We start from the raw sequence: 22,513 nt of genomic DNA, 5'->3' as shown, positions 1-22,513 counted from the left end.
AAATCAAGTGCATAGTATCCTGGTGGGATCAGAGACGTAAGGAGCGCAACTGTACCTTGGATCAATGTGAGATTGATTGGGGTTCAACTACAGTCCAGACCGAAGTTAGTTTGTAGTAGGCTAATGTCTGTAGCGGCTTAATACAGTGTGTGTTCAATCTGGACTAGGTCCCGGGGTTTTTCTGCATTTTCAATTTCCTCGTTAACAAAACTTCTGGTGTCTGTGTTATTTGTTTTCCGCATTATATTTTGTTATATAATAGAAATATCACAGGTTGTGCGTTGAATCGATCAATTGGTAAATCCAACCTTTGATTTTATTGATTGATCCTTGGATATTGGTCTTTGGTACCATCCAAGTTATTTCTCTTGTATTTAATTAGACTCGCAGTTTTCTATTTGCTTGAGTAAGGATTAAATCAAGAGATTGAGATATAAACTCTTTGATATAATTTTTATTAAGATTGAGTCTGACTGTCTAGTTGATTCTCTTAAAAGTATATTGGAGTTAGTCCATACAGATTGATAATCGAAATATTGGGTGAGGTTGTTAGATCCCCGCATTTTCAATTGGTATCAGAGCGGGCAAACACGTTTAAGACCTCATAAGTCTATGTTTGTAGCAATCTGAGTCTGTGGACAAAATCTCATTTTTGGCATATACGCATACCAAAATGTCCTCCAAAGCTTTTAATTATGTCAAATGTGTTGGGATTGCCTCAAAGGATTACTCCTTAGACGATTCTTCTGAATCCCGAGGAAATGAGACAATTGACACTATATCAAAAGCTGAAATGAAGCTCATCGAAATCTCTAAAAAATCGACTGTGGCTATTGATTTTCATAATCATGCTCAGCTTATTGATGAATTTGAGAAGTCTCTTAGTCGAGAACGGGAACTCTATTGTATAATTGAATCCTTCTCCAACAATATTGAAAAACTTGTTAAAGAAACTACTCTTCAGCGTTAAAAGATTTGTGTTCTTGAGAATATTGTCAAAGAAGACTCAATTAGAGAAAACCGTTTGATTGAGACACATTCATCTGATCTAAACAGACTTCGTGTTGAGAAGGAGAAACTAGGTGCTTCCCTTATTCTAGCCCAAGAACAGTGCAAATCCTTGAAAAAGGAAAACTTTGTTTTAATGAGAAATTCTTCTGTTCTTGAGAATATTCTCAGATAGATTTACAGTACATGAAGATATGTTTTCCCAAGGAAGTACCTGCTAAGAAGTGTTTACATAACTTGCGATCCTCTAACAGGGATATAAAGTCAAAACAGGCTCCTGTAAATGTTTCTCCTCCACGAAACTGTTCTTTCTGTGGGAAAAAGAATCAATATTTTCTTCATTGTTTTACCAGGAGGAAACAAATTGCTAATCTCCATAATTTGCTTCTTTCTACTGTCACTGAAGTAAATCGTCTGACGACATCTACAATGAATCTCTTGCCCGCAGAAAACCAGAAATCTTATAAAAATGATCTCTTTTCAAGAAATCATCACAGGTTACGTGTTCCTCATTATGGCATAAACTCTTGTGTCACTAATGAAGACTTTCTCTGTGATTATAAGTGTTAGAGCATGGCTCGGTTGAACCCACTAAGCGTTGGTATGTCAAGTTTGGTTGTCATATTTTAGTGAATCAAAACTCATGTTAAGAGTCGCTTGATTATGTACTAGAGTTAAACTTCATATAGGTTAGCTTGAAAGTATTAGGATATGAGACATTACAAGTATTGCGAAGACTTGAAGATGTGAAGAACCAAGGAGCTACAACGACAACAATCATCCTTCCACTTGAGGTTAGTGATATTTGACTTGAACTGTTTCATTCCCTAACGTATCTTTCAAGTCGTGCATATTGAAAACATAACTGCGAAGCATATTTGAACTCTAGATAGACATAGTATTAAGGAATATAATACGAGGTTTATTGCTTAACCATTAAACTTTGTAGATAAGACATTGTCATAATCATTTGAATGCTATTGTGATTATGTATGCATATGAGGTGAGGATTTCATCCTATTGAACAATGTTTACATGTGTTCTAAGGAAGTAAGTTCATAAACTTGTTTTGTGAACCGAAAAGGAAATTGCCAGGTGTTATTGGTTTTGTTATTCATTGCATATCTTATGAACAACCAATATGTGTAATAAAGTAGAACCGCTCACAACTTGTTGTGTTTTTGGTAGAACTATTCAAAAAGGCCTGACTTTTGTATTGGTATAAATTTTATTAGTAAAACCAATCTTAAGTAATCACCTTGGTATGATCAGATTATGTCTGCCTTGGGGAAAGGGAACCGATCCTTGTAAGGGTTGCAATACATCAAGGGGAACTGATCCTTGTATGGGGTGCATCAAGGTTTACAACAGAAAGGGGAACCTATCCTGTGAACATGTGCAACACATATAAGTTAGATACCATATATATGTGGGGAACCGATCCTAGTACCTAGTCAACCAAATATTTTGGTAAGCTAGTGTGACTATGCGTAGTACTCACATGGAGGTAGAACCAATTTTTTTTTAGGGAGAACCGTAAACCCATGATTGTGATTGAATGTTGGTTTGAAGCAATTATAAACTTGTTTGAAAGTGTGGCAAATCGGTTTCAAGATTGTAAGTGTGGAAGAGAACTTACAAAGTAAAGATGTCGACAAACTTTGAACACATGCTGAGAATGTTTATTTCTTTAATTGTTCAAAGATATTCCTTAACGGCTAAGGGAAGAGAATCCCAGGATCGAAACACAAATAAGTTAAGAATCTTTTAATTAAGGTTATTAATTTCATTTGTATGGAAATTACAAAATTAGTAATGTGCATTTACTAATTATATTTTCCAAGAGGTTTCGATTGTTATTTTTGGACAGATCATTTCCAGGAATTATGAAAACCGAATCTTTGCATTTATGAATATCTTGAGAATATTTTCGGTTTTGGAAATTCCTTGGTGTCCAAACTTCCTTGTCTATAAATACACGAAGTTTGCCTTTCTAGCAAACTAATCCTTCGTAACAACAAACTTCTTCTTTTGTCTTTGTTACTGGTGTAGCCGCCTATCGTAGAGGAGAGTAATATAATTAGGTGAAATCTCTTACGGACGCTCGTTTTAAAGTCTTCTTTGGGATTGAGAAGCTCTAGCGCGACCCGTTAGTGGGAAACTAGATAATTACGGTTTATCTTTGTTTTCGATTGATTTGATTGACTAACGGTGGTTGAAATATGATTGCACCTAGTTTGTTTATTCTTGAGAATCTTCTCTTCTGATATAAGATTCACTCAAAATAGTTCAAAGTTTCGACAGGGATCTTTAGACTGTTGTTAGTTCTAAAGACGATCTTGTGATAATCCATTGTTAACAGACTCCGTTCTGTGCGTGATTGATCACAAGAGATTCAAGTGATCGTGTGCAGGTTTTTATTGAAGATTTAAGAAGATTTGAAGACAAAGAAGATATTGAAGATCTGACTTGGGTTATATAATCTTTGGTGTGCACAACACTTGTTTCGGTAAAAGAGGATCCAATTAATAATCGGTTTATCCTTGTGGTAGATTGGATTGATTAATTGAGTAGATCGGCATCAATACGTTTCCTTGGGATCAAAGGAATTGATTGGCTTAATCTTAAACGATTACCTTAGGGTGATTGAACATAAGATATATCTAGACCTAACGAAGGAGTTTATGTTAAGATAAACGGAAGAGCCTTTGTCCGACTCATATCACTTGGTTGAATAGAGTTGATACCAAACAGATTTCTTGTTCCTTTACTGTTTGAAATACGAACCAAAGGGATTTTTCCAAGTACGTGACTTATTCATAGGTCGGAGGCGTGGGAATACAGACGGAACTAAGTGAACTATAGGGTTAGTTACTTGGTCTCAACAATACGAAGTTAGGTGTAATTTTGTGTAGCGGCTTAATCCTGAGAGTATTCAATTCTGGACTAGGTCCCGGGGGTTTTCTACATTTGCGGTTTCCTCGTCAACAAAATCTTGCTGTGTCATTTATTTTTATTTTCCGCACTATAATTGTTTTATTATAATTAAAGTAAATTACACAAAATTTAATTCCTATTTACTTGATAAGCAATCCTATTGTGTTTGGTTAAGTCCTAACCTTTGTCTCAAGTAAACATACTTCGTTGTTGTATTCTCTCGATCTCGTATCCATAGACGATCACACGAAGTGTGAACCGATTAGTTGTATTGTCTCGACTCAGTCCATAGACAATCACTTTCGGTGAAAGGACTTATAGGTAGGAAAAGTTTTAGCTTGAGGTATATTTGGGTACCCTCACCTTTTCAATTGATATCAGAGCAGGCAAACACGAAAATATCTAACAATCTGTGTTTGGTGCGACCCAACCTATAAGAAATGAATCTAATTGATTCAATTAACGTCTCAAGATTTTCTGAAGATCTTTCACAAGACTCTGATGAATACTCTGCTGATCTTGTCGAGATCTTAGACAAAGAGATTGAACATAATCAGTCTCTTATCGGTAATATCATGGGTGATAAAAATCTGGCAAATTCTTTGGTTGGTTCCAAGAATTCTATGAAATTTTCAATCTCAGCATCTAGACGGTGTAAACAGACTAACAAGAAATCCTCCAGGAAATTTCTTCAAGAAGGATGGAGTTATTTATGTCAGAAAATTTATTCTACAAAATTTCTGATTAGTTGTGTTATAAATCTTCATAAGAGATTGAGATTGATATCTCCGATAGGCAAGATAGAAAAGAAGCCACAAACATCTTCGTCTCATCATTTGTGATTCCGCAATATCTTATTTCGCTAGTCGATTAAGATTATTGTGAGGTGATCGATAATTCTAGTCCGTTCTTCGGGAATATAAATCCTGGTTATCGATTGGATCCTGTTCACCTTGATTTAAGACGGAACAAAACTCGTAGGTATTACTGTGGGAGACAAATTTATCTATTACTATATACTTTTCTGTGTGATACAAATTTGTTTATTAAAGTCTTCGACTTTGGGTCGTAGCAACTCTTAGTTGTGGGTGAGATCAGCTAAGGGAATCAAGTGCGTAGTATCCTGGTGGGATCAGAGACGTAAGGAGCGCAACTGTACCTTGGATCAGTGTGATATTGATTGAGGTTCAACTACAGTCCAAACCGAAGTTAGTTTGTAGTAGGCTAGTGTTTGTAGAGCTTAATACTGTGTGTGTTCAATCTGGACTAGGTCCCGGGGTTTTTCTGCATTTGAGGTTTCCTCGTTAACAAAACTTCTGGTGTCTGTGTTATTTCTTTTCCGTATTATATTTTGTTATATAATAGAAATATCACAGGTTGTGCGTTGCATCGATCAATTGGTAAATCCAACCTTTGGTTGTTGATTGAAATTGATTGATCCTTGGATATTGGTCTTTGGTACCATTCAAGTTATTTCTCTTGTATTTAATTAGACTCGCATATTTATATTTGCTTGAGTAATGATTAAATCAAGAGATTCAGATATAAACTCTTTGATATACTTTTTGTTAAGATTGAGTCTGACTGTCTAGTTGATTCTGTTAAAAGTATATTGGAGTTAGTCCATACAGATTGCTAATCGATATATTGGGTGAGGTTGTTAGACCCCGCATTTTCTGAAGACAAACGAAAATCTGAAGACGACATAGTTTTTTTTCTTAGTTTTCGTATCTTGTGAATTGTGTGCACAAACCTTGATCGGAGGGGATCCAACTAGAATCATGTTTAACTTTGATAAACTTGATTGTCTAGTTGCGTGAGATCGACATCACCTTATAGTTTCTCTATGAGATCTATATTGATTGATTGCAAATCTAGAGTTTGATTATTTCGGTAGTCAAAGTTTAGATTGATCTAACCAGACAAAGGAGTTTATTATATTAAACATAAGAGACTTTTTCAATGACTCATAATATCTTATTACCATGATTGAATAAAGTGGTTACCAAACAGATTTATCCTTTACTGTTTGGAATACGATCTATAGGATTGGTGATTCACTTGCGTGACTCGAGAAGTCGAAGGCACGGGGATACTGAGGAAACGAAGTATCTAGGGGTAGTCTACTTGGTCTCAACTATACGAAGTTTTTATTAGATTTTGTATAGCGGCTTAATTCTGAGAGTATTTAAAACTGGACTAGGTCCCGGGGTTTTCCTGCATTTGCGGTTTCCTCGTTAAACAAAATCTCGTTGTGTCATTTACTTTATTTCCGCATTGTAAATGTTATTATATTAAGTAAATTACACACATACGTTAATCCTTGTCACTTGATATTGATCCTATAGTGTTTCGGTTTAATAACATACCTATTATCAAGTGATTACTTTGTTTTCCTATTGTCTCAATTTTTTATCCATATACGATCATACAAAGTGAATACCATATTTGTCGTATTGTCTCGACTTTGTCCATAGACGATCACACTTGGTATCGGATTTATAGGTTGATATTTAAAATATTGTGGTGTATTTGGGTACCCTCGTCTTTTCACACGGTGACGAAATATGGAGTCCTAGCATACAACTCCTCTGGAATAGGTGCACAGTGAAGGTGTAACCCTGGCCTTGTGCATGGGATATGGTCAACTGGTCATAAGAATAAATATGATTTTGTTTTGGAAAAGAACAGTTTAGTCCAAAAACACCTCCAAAAGTACGGATTAGTTCAATCCTAGTTAACTAGGTACAATTTAGTCCAAAATTAATTTGAAAAGGTGTAAAAACTTTCTTGTCCTTCGCACGCGTTTCATAAAGCACACATGCAGCGAATCACAACGTTCTGTAACTAAGCATTTGTTAGAGCATTGCTTGGTCAAACTCGCATGCGTTGCTATCTCAAGCATGTTTGTGAATGTTAGTGATCAAAATTATAAGTCTTGATTCCTAGCCTATTTATAGATGTCTCGGACTAGGACATATATTGTGTAGTTGATCTTAGATTTCACGGCGTTCATCATTTGAAGACGAATAACTACTAAGGGAGCTTGTGGAACTTAATCGAAAAAAGGTATGTGGATACTTAAACTCATCTATCACTAGGAAAGTCTATTTCTACTCTATCTCCTATATTGATACATAAGTCGTGTTTACGATATAGTTTTCTATATACACAATTGAGATTTCGAACTGAGTATATCTCGCTTACATATTTCTCGAAATATATGTTGGCAAGATTTCGCTTCGACCAAGTCCATCTTATATCATGAGAAAATTGCCGAGTAACATCTTACATCGTTTGTGTGATACAATCATTTGGTGTATACTTGGAATGTTTCGATAATGATCATTTCAATAACTTGAAAATTGCTTTGATGCTAATAGTGTATGAAAACGGCTATTGTCATCCTCTAAGAAAGTTTCAATGATTGAAATGAAGAGTTGAGATTATGTAACCATCTTTGGATATAAGAATATATAGTGTGTTCACATATTAGTGTATAAATCCATAAACCGGGAGCCAAGTGTATGCATATGTGTGTATACGAAATTGGTGAAGGAGACAGGTTAAGTATGCGTACCCGTACGCATACTGGCGAAAGTTCACGTTCGTGAATTTCTGCTGAGTTTGGGAATTGACAAACTCATAACTAGTCACCTTAAGTATGCGTACCCGTACGCATACTGGCAGAAGTTCTCGAACTGAAAATTTCTGCTGAGTTTGGAAACTATACAAACTCAAATCCGGTTGCTTAAGTACGCATACGCGTAGGCATACTTAAGCTGGTTACTTTATCAAACCGGTCAGTCCATGAACTTAAACATTTAAATCATAAGGAATGCAATCTTTGCAAACCGTGGCTATAATGTTCATGATTGATTCTAGTGAATCAAACCGATTTTGTTTTGATTGTGTTTTCCATACAATTGAACAACTCTTTAACTAGTTTCATTTGAGTCATTTGAACTAGTTATAGTTAAGATGAATAAGGTTGATATGAGAGTAACCATATGGCTAACCTCGGTTAACTATTTGTGAACCAACATGGTGTACACGTTTAGGTATGGTTACATAAACCTAAATGAGGGTACATTTCATTTGTGTGTAACAATCTAAGTTTGATCTAATGGTTGAAATATATTAGCTTGAGTGAATCACGTTTTTCATCTAATAGTGATTATTGAATGCTTTGTTACCAAGGTCACTTGGATTACAAACCCTGATTTGAAAACTATATAAAGGAGAACTCTAGCAACTGGGAAAACTAATCCCCACACCTCCTGTGTGATACTAGTTGCATAACTAGAGTCGATTCTCCTTTAACCTTAGGTTTCTTCTTGAGACCATGTAGGTTAACGATTTAGAGACTTCATTGGGATTTTGAAGCCAGACCGAACTACTTTTCTTGTAGTTAAGTGATCTGATCTTGTTGTATCTATCGTACAAGTACAATTATAAAATTGGCTTGAGATTTATTTCTCCGATAAGCAAGATAAAAAAATAATCAAAAACATCTTCGTCTCATCGTTTGTGATTCCACAATATCTAGTTTCATCATCATACGATTTAGATTATTGTGAGGTGATTGATAATACTAGGCTGTTCTTCGGGAATATAAGACCGGTTTATCAATTGGTTCCTGTTCACCTTGATTTATCAAAAGACGAACAAAAACTCTTGGGTATTTCTGTGGGAGACCGATTTATTCAATCCTATAGACTTTTCTGTGTGAGACAGATTTGTTTATCAAGTCTATGACTTTGGGTCGTAACAAATCTTGGTTGTGGGTGAGATCAACTAATGGAATCAAGTGCGTAGTATCCTGCTGGGATCAGAGACGTAAGGAGCGCAACTGAACCTTGAATCAGTGTGAGATTGATTAGGGTTCAACTACAGTCCAGTCCGAAGTTAATTGGTAGTAGGATAGTGTCTGTAGCGGCTTAATACAATATGGTGTTCAATCTGGACTAGGTCCCGGGATTTTTCTGCATTTGCGGTTTCCTCATTAACAAAATTCTGGTGTTTGTGTTATTTCTTTTCCGTATTATATTTTTTTATACAATTGAAATATCATAGGTTGTGCTTAAGATCAATCAATTAGAATATACAACCTTTGGTTGTTGATTTACATTGATTGACACTTGAACATTGGTCTTTAGTACCGTTCAAGTAACTCCTTTTATATCCAATCGGACTCGCAGATTTCTATTTGCTGATTGCGGATTAAATTAAGAGTTAGAGATATTAAACTCTTTTATATACTTTATTCTAGATTAAGTCTGACTGTCTAGTTGATTCTATAGAAAGTGTATTGGAGTAAATCCTCTCTGATTGCCAAAGGAACTGTTGGGTTTGGTTGTTAGACCCCCGCATTTTCAGAGAGAATAAAGAAATCAAACCTAAATAAAAAACACTTTATAAACCCTAACCTAACCGAGAGAAAATCTAAAATCAAAACCCAAAATCTTCATAATCAAACACCATTGATGAGTGCAGTAGAAGTAACATCATGGTAAATGCGAAAAAAGTAGTTTCAAAGAGAAAAACACAAGAACTACCGGAAGTTTCAAAATTAATTGAAGTAGAATAAACTTCAAAATCATCAGCACCTAAGACGAGATCAAAATATTCAAAGATTACACCAGTTTCAACATCAATTGTAGCAGAAGAAACTTAAAAATTATCACCACTTAACAAAAAATTCAATTTTCAAAGAAATCACCACCTAAGAAGAGAACAACAGGTTCAACATCTGTTCGGGGAGCAAAAGGTAACAACTCTGACCTGTTGTGTGTGTTTTGAAGTTGCTTTTCCCATCTTTGTGGTAGTAGTGTACAGATCTGTACACCTTCATGTTATTTCAGTAACATATGACCTGTTCTGTGTGCTTCAAAGTTGCTTTTCCCATCTTTATGGTGGCAGTGTACAGATCTTCACACCCTCATGTTATTTCAGCAACATATGACCTGATGTGTTAGTTTTGAAGTTGCTTTCCCCATGTTTGTAGTAGTAGTGTACAACTTTGTACATCTTCATGTTATTTCAGCAACATATGACGTATTGTGTTTGTTCTGAAGTTGCTTTTCCCATGTTTGTTGTGGTTGTGTATAGATCTGTACACCTTCATGTTATTTCAACAACATATGACCTGATGTGTTAGTTTTGAAGTTGCTTTCCCCATCTTTGTTGTAGTTGTGTACAATTTTGTACACCAACATGCCGTTTCAACAACATATGACCTGTTATCTGTGTTTTGAAGTTGTTTTTCCCATATTTGTGGTGCTAGTGCATAGATCTGTACACCTTCATGTTATTTCTGCAACATATAACCTATTGTATTTGTTTGAAGTTGCTTTTCCCATGTTTGTTGTGGTTGTTTAAAGATCTATATACCGACATGATGTTTCAGTGTCATATGCCCTATTATTTGATGTGGTTGTGTACAGTTTTGTACACCAGCATACTGTTACAATTACTTATGGCATGTCGTGTTTGTTTTAAATCTGTTTTTGTTAGATTTCTGTAAGAGCGTACATATTTGTACACCAGCATTGATTATGGCCTGTTTTGTGGGAATAATGTTGTTCTAGTTAGATCTCTGTAGGAGTGTACACATTTATGCACCTGTATGATATGGTCCTATTTGATTATGGTATGTTAGAATTATGTACCCCTATTTGTGTGTACATAGTTGTACACGTATATGGTTATAATGTATTACTCTTCTTGGTTTTTATTCCAATTTGTCCATTTTCGTAGATACCAAGAAACCTTAAAGATCAGGTCTCCATGCAATCAGTGAGTTTGTGAATAAACACTTTTAAGAGGATGAAAAACAAAGAAAAGGAAAAGTATGGTTCACTAAGTATCAACTAGAGAGGAAAAATGAAAGCCCATTTTGGCATGTTATAGATATCTTTGTTCACACAAAAAAAAAAACAGAAAAGAAAGATGAGAAGATCCCAATAAAAAGAGAGATGATATATGGTTTAAGAACTCGAACTCAATCATGAAAATTGTGAGACAGTACCACCATGATCATACAACAGATCATTATTTTATTTTTTGATACTCTCAAGAAGAGTAAGAAAGTGGCAGTAAAGAGCACACCTGAAGATTTGTTTCTAATTTTTGGACTAGAGATGGTGGCAACAAAACATGATAAAGGAGAAGCTGAAAAATTTCCATCTGAAAGAACATATGGTGCTCTGATAAACCGAATAACTCTGAAGGATCCAAGTAAGTTGGGAAATTAGGTGTAGAGAATGAAATATTACGTATAATGAGGGAAAATCCAAAGTTGCAAAATGAGATCGAAAGAAACGCAAAAGACTTAGTAGTGTTGTTTGGTATGTGCCTATGTATCAGAGTCTTTTTTACTCAGGAGAACAGAAGCATGGTTATCAAGAACAAGTATGCACACTTTTCTGAGTCTTTGGATAGGATGAAAAAAACTTGCTGGCCGATTCATATACATGAGCATCTGATGGATAATATTAGGAAACATATCCATTCACCAATTAAAGTTAATGGTTGTGTGATTTATCTGTTGGTAAGTTTACATATGCACAAAGTTGTACACCTGATATATCCATTCACCATTTTAAATAATTTTGTTCATTTTGTTTGTTGCTTTCTATTACATTTCTAACTATTCACCTATTTGTTGATGCAATATTGGTTTGCTGAACATAGTAAAAACATGATGCCAAGCAATGAAAAAGGTGTGCCAAGGCTTCTCAGGTGGATCATCAGTGACATCAGTAGTACAATCGAGAGAGACCTGAATGACGCCATGAAAAAGATATCTCGATAAATTTTTTACAATGCTGATTTCTTGCTCCATGTGTACATTAATATACACCTTAATAAGGTGTACAAGATTGTACATTGGTGATAGATTTAAAAAAATTTATCCCGTGTACAACAATGTACACCTATAACACATGTGTAAAATATTGTACACCTGTGATCAATATTGATACTTTGTCATGTTTTCAGGTTCAACCAGGATGATTAAAGGCTTACCATGATGAAGAGCGATTGCTTTTGGATGAGTACCGGAATATGAAACAAGCAAATAACACAGATGCACTGAAGTAAAAGCTGCGCATATTAGATATGCAAAGAGAGGAACTACATGATGAGCTTGCTGAATTGCAGACTAAACATGAAAGGCTTGTTACTTTCATTGAAGAGCAAAGCCGAAAAGTTCATGTAGCTGATCTGAAGAATTTACCAGAAAGCGACGTGAACGATTTACGTGTTGACACTTTGGAGCAAATCTTTTCATTTACAAAGGAATTACGACGTAATGATGATGATGAGGAGGAAGTTGAGGAGGATGAGGAGGATGATGAGGACGAAGAGGGTGGCGGAGGTGATGATGAGGATGATGATGAAGAGGATTTGGAGGATGAGGAGGACAAGGATGATGATGCTGAGAAGGAGCTAGGACAAGGATGATGATGCTGGGGATGACGACAAGACTGCTAATATGTCGAGGTATAACATAATTTTTATTAAAATTTCAGTCAATTCTTTTCATCTTTTTTATGTGTGTGCATAGTTGTACACCATTGTGAAGAAACCATACCTTTTCTCAAAGTTTGCATCTTTTAACACTCCTTCATCAAAAGCCAGTGGGGAAAATGAAGAAAAGGATGGAAGTGAATCTGACAAAGAAGTTGAGCCTGAAACTGCTAATAAGCCAAGGTACAATGATCCCAACTTACATTTCTTTTACATAATTTGCACACTTGTGTACAACTTTGTATACCCCCTTTTTTTGTTGCATTTTTCAGAGAAGAAGACGTGGATGATGGAACAAGCCGAGGAGTTGAGAGTGAATTTGACAAAGTAGTTGAGTATGAAGCTGCTAACAAGCCGTGGTATGAAGAAAACGATCCCAACTTCCATTTCTTTTCGTTTTCTGTATGTGTGTACAAAGATGTACACCTTTATGATTTCTTATGTATTTGTGTACATACTTGTACACCAGTGTACAAATTTGTACACCCTTAGAAATTCTTTAAAAATTGCATTTTTCAGTACTCCTCCGTCAAAGACAAATGAAATCCTGAAGATCAAGAAGACCAAGTGCACCTTGATGACCAGAATGTGATGGATGCAACTCAAATATCTGAAGAATCATTTGATAAAGATACGATAATCTCAGTTCAAACTATATCGCAGTTGGATCCTGAAGGCATCTTGCTGGTTGGAGAAAACGTGCTTTTACTCACACATGGAGAAGATCCAGAGACGACATCCTATATGACAAAGGAAGAAATTTATGTCATTCTAGAGAACTTGTCTGACATTGTGTTCATGAAGCTCGAAAAAGGTTGTTATAAAACGGCACCACCTGAAGTGAAGGAAAAGTTGACAACCATGATTCATAACGATTGTCTGAGATTTTCATTATTGATCCAAGAGAATCCTAAAGAAAAGTCATCGCAAAAATAATTATCCAGTGAATATGTACGAGAAAGGATCGTTGCTGAAGCGGTGTAGTTCATCCAAGAGAATCAAGGTGTTTCTTTCAGCAGTCAAGAAGTTGAGGAAGATAAATCAGAAAAGACCTCAGAAAAGACAAGAACGGGGAAAATGAAGGAAGCAGAGATGTTGAGGACAAAAACGGCTAGCAAGTTCTTCAAGACACCACAAGAAAAGAGAGTTTCAAGAAAAAAGCTAGATCTCAACTTCACCGAGGGTAAAAACATAACAGGTAGGGTAAAATACGATCAAAAAGGCAAGGGAAAGGTACAAGATGTAGGCTATCCTTCACCACTAAAGATAAAAGGAAAATGACTATCATCCTCCTGCACATTGCCAGATATTCGTCAATACCCACTATGGCGAGACATGAAACAAGGAAAGGACAAAAAGAGGATACAAAAGTTCTTTGACTATGAAAACCTGGGGTAAGTTCACATAACAATACCTTGGACTTTCCACGTGATTGAATCTTTTAAAAAAGTTATGTGCACCACTATGTACATCATGTTAACATTTCCTTTATGATTCCGTGACGTTGTAGCTTGTGAAGTGACGAGACTAGAAAAACCTGAAGGAAGATGTTCTGATTGTGGGACGAGTACTACGTGACCCGATGTTCAACAAAGATCTGGATCAAAAGGTACAATAGTTCTACATCTATCAACGTAGAAGAGCAATTGTCAGAGATAGTTTTCGTCCACCAGATGATAAAAAGTACTTGAGCTATGAAATAATGAGTCATACTGCATGTGTAGGTTTCTCAAACAAATCAAATGTTATATATAATTCAGATTACTTTGATACTTTAATATTATGTACATAGTTGTACACCTAATTGACATGGCATATTCTATGTGTTTGTAGAAGTTGGATTTGTTGGATTTCTTTAGGTGTATACATAGTTGTACACCAGTATGCTATATGATTGATACATGGACTGTTAAGTGTTGGAATGGATGGTTGATTGTTAGATTTATTTAGGTATGTACATAGTTGTACACCTATATCATACGTCATGGATATATGGTATGTTGTCAGGCCTAAATGTTTGATTTGTTAGTTTTCTATAGGAGTGTAAATTCTTGTACACCAGTGTGATATCTGACGCATATCTGGTCTAACTTAGGTGTACCTAATTCATTTTACTTTCAAACAAATTATTGATTGCAGTACTATGTGAAGCATAATATCACCAGCATAGTACAAGAGCTTGTGGTTGATTTCATAAGGGAATTCTTGAGAATCTAGAAGTTTTAGTAATCCCCATGAACCATTCTACATGAGACTTTCAAAGTAGGAAGGCATTGGTCGCTGTTGAAATTTGATTTTGAATCTCTTAATGGAAATGGAAGATACGGTGCAATTGGAACTCAATAAGAAGAGAACGTTAATGAGTCATCCACCTATAAAAGAGCATGAAATAAACGTCATGACATGCCCGACACGAGGAATCAACTCGGACTGCCTCATATACACTTGTTACTTTATGAAACAAAGTCTCAAGAAAACAAAAAGTCTAGATAGAGATGAGCAGAAGGCCGAAGATATTTGTCAGCAAATGAGATCAAAAATGGTGGCCAGGATGCTGAAAAAAATCGGAGGTTTTAAAAAAGTGTGGGATGTAGCAAAGGATGAAACATACAAGGAGTGGTGTGAGAGTAAAGGAATGCAACCATTGAAGAGGAAGAGGACTTTTTAATCTTCATACAAGATCACTTTCTGAATTGCTTCAAAAAGTTTTTAATATCTAAATAACTTTTTAAATTTCAATTTAACTTTCTGTTTAAGACTTATCATTATTATAAAGACCTTGAATTAATCTTTTTATTAGTTTCAATATTCATGTTTTGAATGTAGACTTGTGTCAGACTTCAGGGTATATTAAATGTTAAGAAAAAATACTAAAAAGGAGTACATTATTATGCACATGTACTGGCAGAGAAGAAAATATTAAGGTGTACATGATAGAACACATGCAATGAAATGTGTAGAAATTAAAAGGTGTATTGACAAGTTATTAAAGTAGTGTTAGAAAAGTGAAAAGAAGAGGGTACCCAAATACAACACAATCTTTTAAATATCAACTTATAAGTACGGTATCTTGAGTGATCATCTATGGACAGAGTCGAGACAATTCATATTAATTCATATAACTTGTGTGATTGCTTATGGACGAGGTTGAAAAAATACAACAACAAGATATTTACTTGACAATAGTTACGGTAATAATCGATAGACTATTAGTATCAATGTCAAGTAATTCAGATTAACGTACGTGTGTAATTTACTTAATTATAATAACAATTATAATGCGAAAAACAAAGTAAATGACACAACCATATTTTTTTAACGAAGAAACTGCAAATGCATAAAAATCCCGGGACCTAGTCCAGTTTTGAATACTCTCAGAATTAAACCGCTATATAAAATCTAACACCAACTTCATATAGTTCAGACCAAGTATACTACCCCTAGATACTTAGTTTCCTCAGTATTTTTGCGCCTTCAACTTCTAGAGTGACGCAGGTGAATCACCAATCCTTTTGATCGTATTCCAAATAGTAAAGGATAAATCTGTTTGGTAACCACTCTATTCAATTTTGATAATAAGATATTATGAGTCCTTGACAAAGGATATTCTGTTTAACCTAATAAACTCCTTTGTCTGGTTAGATTAATCTAAACTTTGATTACCGAAATAATCAAATCTTAGATTTGCAATCAATCAATATAGTCTTAAAGATAAACTATAAGGTGATGCCGATCTCACACAACTATCCAATCAAGTATATCAAAGATAAACACGATTCTAGTTGGATCCTCACCGATCAAGGTTTGTGCACACAATTCATAAGATACGAAAACAAATAAGAAAAACTACATCGTCTTCAGATCTTCGTTTGTCTTCAATAATATCCTACACAACACCACTTGAATCCTCTTGTGATAAATCACACACAGAACGAAGTTTGTTAACAATGGATTATCACAAGGTGTCTTTAGATCCGAAAATGGTTCTAAATATCCCGTCAATACTTTGATCTAGTTTGAGTGAGCCTTATATCAGAAGAGAAGGTTTTCAAGAATAAACAAACTAGGTGCAATCAAAGTTTCAACAACTGTTAGTCAATCAAATCAATAATCGAGAACTAAAATAACATTGTAATTATCTAGTTTCCCACCAGCGGTACACATAGAGTTCCTTGATCTCACAAAACTCTTTAAACGATGGGTCGTAAGAGATTTCGTCTCATTAGGGTACTTTCCTCTCCAAATAGACGGCTCCACCACAAACAAAAAGAATGAAGTTTGCCTGGATCTTAGGATAGTTTGCAAGAAATGAAAAATCAAGAATTTATAGACCAAGGTTGTTTGGACAACAAGGAAATTCCAAAATCGAAAATATTCTCAAGATATTCACATTAAATTACCTAATTTCGGTTTTCCTATTTCTAATTAATTACCAAACTATATTTCTGAAAACTCCCTTAGAAAACTTCAATTATTAGTCTAGCACATTAACTAATAATATTTTCCAGAGGATATGCTTTAAATGTTGGTAATTAACACATATATTATGAAAATCATAATTAAATGCTTTTCAATTTTTTGGTCCTCGGGTCACTTTGAGTATTAAGGAATATCTTTGAACAATGAATGATAACAGTTATGTACATGTTCTAATAATGCCGACATCTAGAAGTTTCACAGAAAACCCTAATTCCAAGCTTCACACAAAACATATATGTGAATATTGGAAACTCGGTATTGCTCCTTGGGATCGGTTGTACCAAAATCACAATGTAATTTGTGATCGGTTATACCATGCTTCCTAAACTATGTTGTGAACGGTTACACCTTGCTTCCAAGAGGTAGCTTGTGATCGGTTACACCTTACTTCCCGAGTTAGTTTGTGATCGGTTACACCTTGGTTCCTAGAGAAACTTGTGACTGACTACAACTAACTTCCCAAATTAGCTTTTGACCGGTTACACCATGCTTTCAAAAGGTAGCTTGTGACCAATTACAACTAACTTCCAAATATAGCTTGTGATCGGTTACACCATGCTTCACAAACTAGCTTGTGGCCAACTACAACATACTATACAATATGGGCTATGACCGGTTATACCTAAAATCTCAACAAGTTAAGATAGGTTCTACCTTGTCATCTTATATTGGTCATTCAAAAGATATTCAATAAAGAACCTGACCAGTCATGACTTCCTTTCGATTATGAAACAAGTTCATATATGTACTTCCTTTAAACGAATGTTATATAATATTGTTTCCTAGGGCGAAATCATACCTATATCTTGCACATAATCAGTGACTAAATACAAAGATTATGCTAATGTCATATTTACGAAGTTCCAAAAGATAAGCGTTTATACTTCGTAATTCAATAAATTCCTCGACACTTTGATCATAATGATATGACCAAGTATAACCACTAGAGTATTATTTATATACAACTTCACATATGTTATGTTTTCAATATAATCCGACTTGAAAAATACGTTAGGAATGTAAACAGGATCAAGTCAATATTACTACCTCAAGTGGAAAGATGATGTCATCGTTGTAGTCGTTACTTCTTCACATTCTTCAGGTCTTCGGATTAATACTTGTACGTCTCAACATTCCTAGACTTTCTAGTCTAACCTAAACGAAGTTGACTCTAGTATTTAATCAAGCGACTCTAGATGAACTTTGATACTTAAATATGACAACCAAACTTGACATACCAACGCTTGGTGAGTTCAATCGAGCTATGCTCTAACAATCTCCCCCTTTGTCAATTTTAGTGACAAAACTCTATTACATATAGAGATAAACGAATTACAAAATAATCCATTCTTCATACGCTTGATTCCAAGTTTCAACAACACAATAACCTGCATATATTCAAAAATAAATGAGTCTTTATCAAATACAAGAGATATAAACTTGGATGGTACCAAAGACCAATATCCAAGGACCAATCAATTTCCAATCAACAACTAAAGGTTGGATTTCACAATTGATCGATACAACGCACAACCTGTGATATTTTTATTACATAACAAAATATAATGCGGAATAGAAATAACACAGACACCAGAAGTTTTGTAAACGAGGAAACCGCAAATGCAGAAAAACCCTGGGACCTAGTCCAGATTGAACACCACACTGTATTAAGCCTCTATAGACACTAGCCTACTACAAACTAACTTCGGTCTGGATTGTAGTTGAACCCTAATCAATCTCACACTGATTCAAGGTACAACTGCTCTCGTTATGTCTCTGATCCCATCAAGATACTACACACTTGATTCCCTTAGTTGATCTCACCCACAACCAAGAGTTTCTACGACCCAAAGTCGAAGACTTGAACAAACAAATATGTATCACACAGAAAAGTCTCCGATAATAGATAAATCTGTCTCCCACAGATAAACCTACGAGTTTGTTCTGTCTTTTGATAAAATCAAGGTGAACATGAACTAATCGATAACCCGGACTTATATTCCCGAAGAACATCCTAGAATTATCAATAACCTCACAATAATCTTAATCGTATGGTAGCAAAACAAGATATTGTGGAATCACAAACGATGAAACGAAGATGTTTGTGATTTCTTTTTATCTTGCCCTATCAAAGATATAATCTCAATCCAATCTTTCAATTGAACTCGTACGATAGAACATGGCAAGATCAGATCGCTCAACTATAAGAGAAGTAGTTTCGTCTGGCTTCACAATCCCAATGAAGTCTTTAAATCGTTAACATACAGGGTCTCGAGAAGAAATCTAAGGTTAAAGGAGAATCAACTCTATCTAAACCAACTAGTATCACACAGGAGGTGTGGAGATTAGTTTTTCCAGTTGCTAGAGTTCTCCTTTATATAGTTTTCAGATCAGGGTTTGCAATCAATGTTAGCTTAGTAACAAAGCATTCAATATTCACCGTTAGATGAAAAACCTGATTTAACCAAGCTAATATCTTTCAACCATTAGATCGAAACTTAGCTTGTCACATACAAATGAAATGTATTTCATTTAGGTTTGAGTAACCGTACCTAAACATGTACACTTAGTTGGTTCACAAATAGTTAACCAATGGTTATCCATATGAGCACTTTCATATTAACCGTATTCATCTTTCTCATAACTAGTTCAAATGACTTCAAAAGAACTAGTTGAAGAGTTATTCAATTGCTTAGGTCTTTATGCATATACACAATTGAAACAAAATCAGTTTGATTCATTAGAATCAATTCATGAAAAATATAGCCACGGTTTGCAAAGATTGCATTCCTTATAATTTATTGTTTAAGTTCATGAACTACCGATTTGAGAAATAACCAGCTTGGGTACGCGTAAGGGTATGCGTACCTTAGCTACCGGATTTGAGTTTCCAAACTCAACAGAATTTGTCGGGTAGAAAAGTTCAGCCAGTACGCGTACCTAAGGTGACTGGTTTATGAGTTCGTAAACTCCAAACTCGGCAGAATTTTCCGGGAGGAAAAGTTCCGCTAGTACGCGTACCCAACATGTCTCCATTACTAATACCGTGTGCACACATATGCACACACTTGGTTTCCGACACATGGATTTATACATTAATGTGCGAACACACTATATATGCTTATATCCATAGATGGTAATTGTAGTTGCAGGAAATCCTACGCTACACCCCTCATATGATTTCATTATTATTCAACTCATTTTTAGATTTACACTCTTAATTTTTATTGATCCATCTTTGAATATTCTTACAAGAAAATATAAAGGAATCAAGAATGACCTCTGCTCTAGACTTTCTCTCTCCTATTTACTTGTTTCTTACTCAAAAAAGATCTCCCCATCTCCTTTACAACTGAACGACTATTTATAGGGAAATACATAGTGGATGACAGCTAATCTGTCCTTTATTTTCGAATATGACTTGCGACATTCTCGCAACCTTACAAATCTTAATATCGCAAACTCTCTAATTTTCCCAGGACTATCACATCTTTCTCATGATTTTAGCTGACGTCGTTTATTATATCATTTATGAAATTGTTCTGCGACGCTGTTGTGTTGTGTTGTTGATAATTTCGCTAAGATATTATTGTTGCGAGATTCTGATCCTACATCTTGCCTCTTCTCATATCTTTTATGCGAATTAGAAAATGATGTGAGAAACGCCGCAGCTGTTCCTCTCTTCATATTCTGTATTTATCACATGTATTCTTTCTTCCATCCGTTTCTTGACACGTCTTTTGTAACCGGTGCTTTTTAACCGCTTATATCTTTCCGTATTAATCGTGTTTATCTTCTCGAGGAAAAAATCCCTCTATATATATTCTTTCTCACTCTCTTTTTCTTTATTTTTATTTTCTCTGCAACTTCATCGTTCTTCTGCAAATTCTGTTATTGCAACTTTTCTTATTTATTCTTCAATATTTTTAAGTTCTTCTTCATCTTCATACTATTTCTTTTGCAAATCTTCATCATTCGTGATTTTCTTCGAAATAATCTTTCTGCTAGTGTTTTCCATGGATTCATCAAGGTTAGTTTTCTTTTTTCTTCCTTATGGGTTTTGCTGAAATTGATCTTGTTTACTGCCTTATTTGATGTTGTTTATGTGATTCCCATACTGTTGTTATTTCAGAAAAAGCGCCTCCAACACTAAGTTTACGGTTCAGAACCCTAACATTCCCAAACCGCAGCATAAAGTTGTTGCGCATAAAAGAAAGTCTGTGAATGAGAAGGTAGTAAGAAACATTATCCTTTTCTAATAACAATATTGTTGCCTCTGTTTCTTATCTGGATTGTAATTCGCAGGGTGATAAGGATGTCAGTAAACCTATCAAGAAATCCCGCCACCTTAAAAATGTTCAAACTTCTGTTCCATTCCACTTACTTATCTCTTCTAAATCTCCTGCGACATCTTCGTAAGATAAACCCTTATCTCCAATTCGCGAAAAAGCTGCCTCAAACTTCATTTCTTCAACTGATCTTTCAGTGATTGAAACCCTCTTTGTTGATCCTTCTGTGAATGAAACTTCTTCTCTTCCTATTGAGAACGTTTCTCAACCTTCTATCATTGCCAGTTCTCTGCCTGAGTCTCTTCCCCTTTCGAAAGAAACCGTGGAAGGAATAGATATTTCTTTCAAAGTTTTGTCTGAAGTCCTCCATTGATCCTGTCAAGTCTAATGTTTGCGAAATTCTGAGCAAGCATTTAGGTTCTGACAGAGCTGCTTCGCAAACAGCTTTGGAAAAAGAGTGTAATGCTCTTCGTCTAGAAAATCAAAAGCTTCAGAATGTTTTGTTGGATCGTGACAATCTTCGCAAGAAGAATGATGAATTGAGAGGTATGATCTTCTTATATGTGTGTTCAATTTGCCTTTTTAATGGTTTTATCCTTCCCATATTTAATTATCCTTGAAATCCCTCTTTCGCATGTTAAGCCTTGAACCAGAAACGAATAATAGAGAGATATCAATTTGAATCTGCTGTTGAAGAAGCCCGTGTTGATAAAGAAATTTTGATGGATCAATATAACCAATTAGATAACCTCTATTCATATTCTCTTGATCACATAAATAATCTTACCAATGAAAATACCCAATTAGTTCAGCGACAAGATTTATTAAGTAATGAAGTATCTCGCCTTTCTTATTCTTTAACTAAAGCTAATTTAGGGATGTAAACTTTATCAGATGAGAATAAAACCTAATCTCAAGAGAAGCGAACTTGTTTAAACAAGATGGCGATATCTTCGCAACAACTTAGCATTCTTCAGAAAGTATGTGATGACCAAGAGCAATCTCTTCGCTCTTTGAGAAATGAACTTAAAGAAGTAACATAGTCATCTATCGCTGAAAGAGATACACTCATTCAAGGTAGAATAGCTTTAAGTGTAAAGGCGAATCAACTTAAAGAACAATATTCCAAATTAGAAGAGTCTTATTCTTCTCTTGCGAAGAAAAATGCCTTTCTTATTTCTAAAGAGAAAAATCTTCAGTCTCGACTTAAAGGTTTAGTTGGAGATAAATTTGATGACGCAATGGACCGTTGGGAGAATAGTTATCTG

At 35.1% G+C, this 22,513-nt stretch overlaps 1 protein-coding gene across 1 annotated transcript in view; it reads left to right on the top strand.

Moving 5' to 3' along the window:
* The first annotated feature begins 13,554 nt into the window (after window positions 1–13,554).
* Window positions 13,555–22,513, top strand: part of LOC113359371 (endoglucanase 4-like) — a 48,894-nt gene continuing 39,935 nt past the window's right edge. Inside the window, exon 1 of the mRNA XM_026603017.1 lies at window positions 13,555–13,710. Coding sequence (XP_026458802.1) covers window positions 13,555–13,710 — 156 coding nt within the window. The remainder of the gene's footprint in view (window positions 13,711–22,513) is intronic.

Source organism: Papaver somniferum, chromosome 3, assembly GCF_003573695.1.
Source record: "Papaver somniferum cultivar HN1 chromosome 3, ASM357369v1, whole genome shotgun sequence".
Taxonomy (NCBI): domain Eukaryota; kingdom Viridiplantae; phylum Streptophyta; class Magnoliopsida; order Ranunculales; family Papaveraceae; genus Papaver; species Papaver somniferum.
The sequence above is the reverse complement of the archived record's forward strand: the minus strand, read 5'-3'. Positions and strand labels throughout refer to the sequence as shown.